At 41.5% G+C, this 8,695-nt stretch overlaps 1 protein-coding gene across 1 annotated transcript in view; it reads right to left on the bottom strand.

The window, feature by feature from the left end:
- Positions 1-171: 171 nt before the first annotated feature.
- The window catches only part of LOC110442701 (SUN domain-containing ossification factor-like), a 31,376-nt gene continuing 22,852 nt past the window's right edge, over positions 172-8,695 (bottom strand). The window contains exons 5-9 of the mRNA XM_021486465.1: positions 7,777-7,944; positions 6,536-6,698; positions 5,168-5,291; positions 3,459-3,645; positions 172-283 (exon numbers count right to left, since the gene is read on the bottom strand). Coding sequence (XP_021342140.1) covers positions 172-283; positions 3,459-3,645; positions 5,168-5,291; positions 6,536-6,698; positions 7,777-7,944 — 754 coding nt within the window. The remainder of the gene's footprint in view (positions 284-3,458; positions 3,646-5,167; positions 5,292-6,535; positions 6,699-7,776; positions 7,945-8,695) is intronic.

Genomic DNA, 8,695 nt, shown 5'->3' with positions numbered 1-8,695 from the left:
GCTTCTGTACCGGCCAGACAGTGGACACAACAGAACATTGTTAACGTTTACATTCAGTTCTGAGAATTACATTCATAATGATACACTGTTGACTTTTAGGTCTATAATTACATGTGTTTACTTACTGAAGAATTCCCTTAAAATACTGAACAGTTGCAAAACCTGTTTTACTCACACTTCACTGAATTGGACACGAAATGTATGGGGCTGTGATGAGAACAGCTCAAAGCTGGCCACCTCCAGGGACTTGACACGAGCAGGTTCACACAGCTCTATCACAAACCTGTAAAAGTCATGTGACAGTATTTATTATAAATTATCTGGAACAGGTCACATGACATTACTTATTACAAACCTTGAAAGGTCACATGACAACATTTACTACCAGCAACCTGTAACAGGTGACATAAAAACATTTACTTCAAAAACCTGTTTAACATCAACATGACAACAGATTCCATAATCTCACCACTATAAATAGTAAATATGTGTTAAAAGTGTGACTATAACTATATAATGGGTCAAAGAGGTAATATAGATGGTAAAATCCCATATAACACTGGATCCTAATGGAGGTATGTCCGTAGGATACGAATTACTTAAAATAGTATATGGGGCAATGAAGTAATTCCAACAGTGTGGACAAGTTTAAGTTGTCAAATTTTCGGAGCGATCCGCTCCTTTATCAAGACACAGTGAAACAGAAGAGTTACATGTACATATACATCATATTACAAGAAGATAGAACTGATATACTATAATTGAAAATATAGCTATTAGATAAATAGTCCCCTCGGCTAAAGACAGCCGAAGACAACAATTAAGCTGAGAGCATTGCAGACAAGGAACGCTGATAGTCTAAATATCAGAACGCTCGCTGGCTCTGCTCTATAGCGAAAGTGCGCTAAGACGACTCGCCCAATGAAACACAACGACAACCCGCCAAATGAAAATCGGAGAAGAATCCCTCTAGAAAACTCTATAACTACTAAATATATGTAGAGGACCTATTCTTGCGCAAGATGCACTATCACATAAAGTGAGTCAACGAGAGATAAGCACCAGAAAGAAGGGACAAGATATCAAAAACGTGGAACATGTGCACGTGGGAATCTGGCCCAGTAAATGTGAAAAATCTCAATTTCCTACGGACTGCCCACATTAGTCGCCTCAATGCTGCAGTGGATTTAACAGTCACAGCAAGGGGGTCCACACTTAGTCCCCTCTTTCAGTTTGCAGGAATAATGCATGTAATTATCAAATAAATGAGTGCAGGAGGAATAAGTAGATGAAATGGCTAAGATACTGTATAAATCTGCAAAATTAATCTGACAACGGCTGTTGGTCACACACACTGACATGCAGCAGTAGGCAGGTGAGATAGCAGACCAACTGTGCAGTAATGCACCATTAGGTCAAATGCCCCCTGGAAGAAAACAAGCAGATGGCAACCGCCTATCGTTCGTTCATACCTCGAGGGTAGCGGGGTTTGTAGCCACCATCAAATTCATAGCGGATATCTCCACGGAGAGCAACACATTTTTGGACATCAGTTTCACTCTGTTGATGGTAAGATTAGTACGGACCTTCACTGTAAACCTACTGACACACACCAGTATCTCCTCCCATTCAGTTGTCATTCCTCGCACACCACGAGAAGCATACCCTACTCCCAAGCTCTGCGCATCAGGCGTATTATTTCGGATGACATCATCTTCGAACGCAGATGTTCAGAGTTAAAGTCCCATCTTCTTGGCAGAGGATACAAATCTACTTTGATAGATCGGGAAATAGACAAAGTGAGGGTACTGGACAGGGCAAGTCTGCTTGTATACAAAGTCAGACCCCAAACACAAAGGATACCTTGTGTAGTCATGTTCCACCCAGACATGCTGTCACTTCCATCTATCTTGAAAGATCACTGGCGCATCATCAAATCTTCAGCGAAACTTAGGCCGATCTTTCCAGAGTCTCCTATACTGGCATATCGTAGACCTAAAAACATTAGAGATCTTGTGGTAAGCAGCAAGCTACCTACACCTAACCCTGCTGCGGCGAAAGGCTCTTTCAATACCTGTTACAAGAAGGTGTGCAAACTGTGTCCATATATGCGCTCCACAGATACATTTCAATGTACAATCAACGGCAAAGTGTATCACATACTACAAACACTGACATGCACATCAGTCAATGTGGTGTACCTTATTACCTGCAAAAAAAGCAATTTACAGTACGTGGGCGAGACCTGCACCCAGTTCAATATCAGAATCAACAACCACCGCTGCTCCATCAAGCAGAATAAACCAGACTTCACTGTGGCAAGGCATTTTAATATGCCTAGCCATAGTTGGAAAGACATGCAGGTTGTTGCCATAGATCATTGCCCTACATGGGATGAAACGAGACGACGTACAAGAGAACGGTTTTGGATCACCAATCTACAAACCCGCTACCCTCGAGGTATGAAAGAACGATAGGCGGTTGCCATCCGCTCGTTTTCCTTCCAGGGGGCATTTGACCTAATGGTGCATTACTGCACAGTTGGTCTGCTATCTCACCTGCCTACTGCTGCATGTCAGTGTGTGTGACCAACAGCCGTTGTCAGATTAATTTTGCAGATTTATACAGTATCTTAGCCAATGCCCATTTCATCTACTTATTCCTCCTGCACTCATTTATTTGATAATTACATGCATTATTCCTGCAAACTGAAAGAGGCGACTAAGTGTGGACCCCCTTGCTGTGACTGTTAAATCCACTGCAGCATTGAGGCGATTAATGTGGGCAGTCCGTAGGAAATTCAGATTTTTCACATTTACCGGGCCAGATTCCCACGTGCACATGTTCCACGTTTTTGATATCTTGTCCCTTCTTTCTGGTGCTTATCTCTCGTGGACTCACTTTATGTGATAGTGCATCTTGCGCAAGAATAGGTCCTCTACATATATTTAGTAGTTAAAGAGTTTTCTAGGGGGATTCTTCTCCGATTTTGGTTATCATTTGGTGGGTCGTCGTTGTGTTTCATTGGGCGAGTCGTCTTAGCGCACTTTCGCTATAGAGCAGAGCCAGCGAGCATTCTGATATTTAGGGGACTATTGGTTTTATATAATAGCTATATTTTCAATTATAGTATGTCAGTTCTATCTTCTTGTAATATGATGTATATGTACATGTAACTCTTCTGTTTCACTGTGTCTTGATAAAGTAGCGGATCGCTCCGAAAATTTGACAACCTAAAGTCCACACTGTTGGAATTACTTCTTTGCCCCATGTAACTATATATATATATATATATATATACCTATAAAAATGTGCAGTATGCTTTCATTATTTTTATATTATATATACCAGAAGGACCCACCTTTTATATTATACATACCAGAAGGACCCACCATTTTTATATTATATATACCAGAAGGACCCACCATTTTTATATTATATATACCAGAAGGACCCACCATTTTTTTGCTGCCTTGCAGGGGTTGATCATGTAGTCATCTTTGTTAGAGGTAAGCACGCCCCCGGGGTTCTCTGCCTCCGGGTTACTGGAGATGATCTTGGCCCCACACTCCCGGGAGGCTACATTTACCACTCGCTTCTGCTGCTTCATCTGGAGGACATCCGTCCCTGGCATGTCAGTCAGCTCTGTAACAATAAACACTTACAGCCATGTCAGTCATCTCTGTAACAATAAACTCTTACAGCCATGTCAGTCAGCTCGGTAACAATAAACACTTACAGCCATGTCAGTCATCTCTGTAACAATAAACACTTACAGCCATGTAAGTCAGCTCTGTAACAATAAACACTTATAGCCATGTCAGTCAGCTCTGTAACAATGATCACTTACAGCCATGTCAGTCAGCTCTGTAACAGTAAACGCTTACAGCCATGTCAGTCAGCGCTGTAACAATAAACACTTACAGCCATGTAAGTCAGCTCTGTAACAATAAACACTTATAGCCATGTCAGTCAGCTCTGTAACAATAATCACTTACAGCCATGTCAGTCAGCTCTGGAACAATAAACACTTACAGCCATGTCAGTCATCTCTGTAACAATAAACACTTACAGCCAGGTCAGTCAGCTCTGTATCAATAAACACTTACAGCCATGTCAGTCAGCTCTGAAACAATAAACACTTACAGCCATGTCAGTCAGCTCTGAAACAATAAACACTTACAGCCATGTCAGTCATCTCTGTAACAATAAACACTTACAGCCAGGTCAGTCAGCTCTGTATCAATAAACACTTACAGCCATGTCAGTCAGCTCTGTACCAATAAACACTTACAGCCAGGTCAGTCAGCTCTGTATCAATAAACACTTACAGCCATGTCAGTCACCTCGGTAACAATAAACACTTACAGCCATGTCAGTCAGCTCGGTAACAATAAACCCTTACAGCCATGTCAGTCAGCTCGGTAACAATAAACCCTTACAGCCATGTCAGTCAGCTCGGTAACAATAAACACTTACAGCCATGTCAGTCAGCTCGGTAACAATAAACACTTACAGCCATGTCAGTCACCTCGGTAACAATAAACACTTACAGCCATGTCAGTCATCTCTGTAACAATAAACTCTTACAGCCATGTCAGTCAGCTCGGTAACAATAAACCCTTACAGCCATGTCAGTCAGCTCTGTACCAATAAACACTTACAGCCAGGTCAGTCAGCTCTGTACCAATAAACACTTACAGCCATGTCAGTCATCTCTGTAACAATAAACTCTTACAGCCATGTCAGTCAGCTCTGTACCAATAAACACTTACAGCCAGGTCAGTCAGCTCTGTATCAATAAACACTTACAGCCATGTCAGTCACCTCGGTAACAATAAACACTTACAGCCATGTCAGTCATCTCTGTAACAATAAACTCTTACAGCCATGTCAGTCAGCTCTGTAACAGTAAACGCTTACAGCCATGTCAGTCAGCTCTGTACCAATAAACACTTACAGCCATGTCAGTCAGCTCTGTAACAATAAACAATTACATAAATTAAGTAGTTAAATGGTATTTTATTGAAACTAACTTTGTTGTGATAACAGTATTGTATTGTTATTAGTTGGATTGTTAGGAGTTTTCCAGTACTGCATGACAATTCATTAAACTGTGTGGAAGTTAATACCATTGTATGGTGAGGAACTATAAATGTAAACATACTGCTTTGTTTCTTCTTCTCCTCTTCAGCCTGTTTGTTCTGCTCAAAAAATTCAGTGAATGTCTGGAACTCAGGGTCAACAGGTACTGGTTCAGGGTCAGTCTTCTCATCAGACTTGTTTGTATTCTGGAAATAGATCAATGTCAGCCAACATCAACCCCTGACAACAGCCTCATTGTCAGTCAACATCAACCCCTGACAACAACCTCAATGTCAGCCAATAGCAACACCTGACAACAGCCTCAATGTCAGTCAACATCAACATCAGACAACAGCCTCATTGTCAACAAACATCAACACCTGACAACAGCATCATTGTCAGCCAACATCAACACCTGTCAACAGCCTCTTTGTCAGTCAACATCAACACCTGACAACAGCCTCAATGTCAGCCAACATCAACACCTGACAACAGCCTCTTTGTCAGTCAACATCAACACCTGACAACAGCATCATTGTCAGCCAACATCAACACCTGTCAACAGCCTCAATGTCAGTCAACATCAACACCTGACAAAGCCTCAATGTCAGTCAACATCAACACCTGACAACAGCCTCATTGTCAGCCAACATCAACACCTGACAACAGCCTCATTGTCAGTCAACATCAACACCTGACAACAGCCTCATTGTCAGCCAACATCAACACCTGACAACAGCCTCATTGTCAGTCAACATCAACACCTGACAACAGCCTCATTGTCAGTCAACATCAACCCCTGACAACAGCCTCATTGTCAGTCAACATCAACCCCTGACAACAGCCTCAATGTCAGTCAACATCAACACCTGACAACAGCCTCAATGTCAACCAACATCAACACCTGACAACAGCCTCAATGTCAGCCAACATCAACACCTGACAACAGCCTCATTGTCAGCAAACATCAACACCTGACAACAGCCTCAATGTCAGTCATTATCAACACCTGACAACAGCCTCTTTGTCAGTCAACATCAACACCTGACAACAGCCTCATTGTCAGCCAACATCAACACCTGACAACAGCCTCAATGTCAGCCAACATCAACACCTGCCAACAGCCTCATTATCAACACCTGACAACAGCCTCATTGTCAACACCTGACAACAGCCTCATTATCAACACCTGACAACAGCCTCATTGTCAGCCAACATCAACACCTGACAACAGCCTCAATGTCAGTCAACATCAACACCTGACAACAGCCTCATTGTCAGTCAACATCAACACTTGAAGCTTGAGACTGGCCTCATTTTCAGCAATAATCAAATATCAAATACAAAACACACTGATTTACTATGCTATGATTTCTAAACCATAATTATTTATTTACAACAATCATTTAGGCAACAAGTACAAAATCAGCTATATCATATAACACCTTACCAGACTTTCAACTCCTGTGCTTGAGTCCACGACCTCTGAACTGGGAGTTTCCGGAATGTGACTGGCTGGGATGTCCTCTAAGGTGTGAGTGACTGACAGGACAGCGAGCATCGCTGTGTCTTCTGCTTCACTAGGATTTACTGAGGTTGTGGTCTGGTCATCACTATAACAAACACAACACATATCAGAAGTATATATACATTTGTGTTCTTATTCCATTTCAAATTATAGTTGAATACAGCAAATTATTTACATCCAATCACAAACATGACATGGCATGCCATACCTTTTTTATTACCAATGTTTATAGCCAACCACAATCTAGATCTGATATGACCTAACTTTATAGCACTAAGACAACCAACCACAATCTAGATCTGATATTACCTAACTTTATACCACTAAGACGACCAACCAAAAACCAGACCTGACATGACTTACCTGTATACCACTAAGACAACCAATCACAACCCAGACCTGACATGACTTACCTGTATACCACTAAGCCAACCAATCACAAACCAGACCTGACATGACTTACCTGTATACCACTAAGACAACCAATCACAACCCAGACCTGACATGACTTACCTGTATACCACTAAGCCAACCAATCACAAACCAGACCTGACATGACTTACCTGTATACCACTCAGACAACCAATCACAAACCAGACCTGACATGACTTCCCTGTATACCACTAAGACAACCAATCACAAACCAGACCTGACATGACTTCCCTGTATACCACTAAGACAACCAATCACAAACCAGACCTGACATGACTTCCCTGTATACCACTAAGACAACCAATCACAAACCAGCCCTGACATGACTTACCTGTATACCACTAAGACAACCAATCACAACCCAGACCTGACATGACTTACCTGTATACCACTAAGACAACCAATCACAACCCAGACCTGACATGACTTACCTTTATACCACTAAGACAACCAATCACAAACCAGCCATGACATGCCTTACCTGTATACCACTAAGACAACCAATCACAAACCAGCCCTGACATGACTTACCTGTATACCACTAAGACAACCAATCACAAACCAGCCATGACATGCCTTACCTGTATACCACTAAGACAACCAATCACAACCCAGACCTGACATGACTTACCTGTATACCACTAAGCCAACCAATCACAAACCAGACCTGACATGACTTACCTGTATACCACTCAGACAACCAATCACAAACCAGACCTGACATGACTTACCTGTATACCACCGATTCCTCTCCGTGGTTTACTGATTCCCCTTGACTTTGTTGGTCATTCTGATGTCCATCTTTATTGGCGATTGTAGCTGTTCCACTATCTCCACCATCTTGTAATGGTGTAGGGGGCAGTTCTTTGGGTTTTTTCTCTGTATCAGATTTGTTGGACCTGGTCAAACATACAATAGTGCAACTTTAACCTGCAGAGAAAAATCTGTACTTAAAAAATGTAATAAAAATAAAACATTTAATGGTTTTCTCCGTAGTATATCACTGGTATGGCAGAATACCAATATTTTCACTCTTGCTTTGAACTCATGAAAAACCATTAGTTTTCTGCCATCTCATAAAATACAAAAAGAGGTACTACATACTACAATGAGATAACAACACACAACATAATGGTATAACCTACCAAAGTATTACTTCTAATATTACCCAAGATCTTGTGACCTTGAGAATAAGTGACCTTGAGAATGAGTTGCTCCTACCTGTTAGACTGTACTACAGACTCCAGGGAGAGACAAGAGTTACCTTAAGTTTACATTCTAAGTTAGACTCCAGGGACAGACGTGAGTTACCTTAAGTTTACATTCTAAGTTAAGACTCCAGCGACAGACAAGAGTTACCTTAAGTTTACATTCTCTGTTAGACTCCAGGGACAGACATGAGTTACCTTAAGTCCATATTCTCTGTTAGACTCCAGGGACAGACATGAGTTACCTTAAGTCCATATTCTCTGTTAGACTCCAGGGACAGACATGAGTTACCTTAAGTTTACATTCTAAGTTAAGACTCCAGGGACAGACAAGAGTTACCTTAAGTTTACATTCTCTGTTAGACTCCAGGGACAGACATGAGTTACCTTAAGTTTACATTCTCTGTTAACCTCCAGGGACAGACATGAGTTACCTTAAGTT

This window comes from Mizuhopecten yessoensis, unplaced genomic scaffold, assembly GCF_002113885.1.
Source record: "Mizuhopecten yessoensis strain PY_sf001 unplaced genomic scaffold, ASM211388v2 scaffold241, whole genome shotgun sequence".
Classification (NCBI taxonomy): Eukaryota; Metazoa; Mollusca; class Bivalvia; order Pectinida; family Pectinidae; genus Mizuhopecten; species Mizuhopecten yessoensis.
This window is presented reverse-complemented; position numbering and strand designations above follow the sequence as displayed.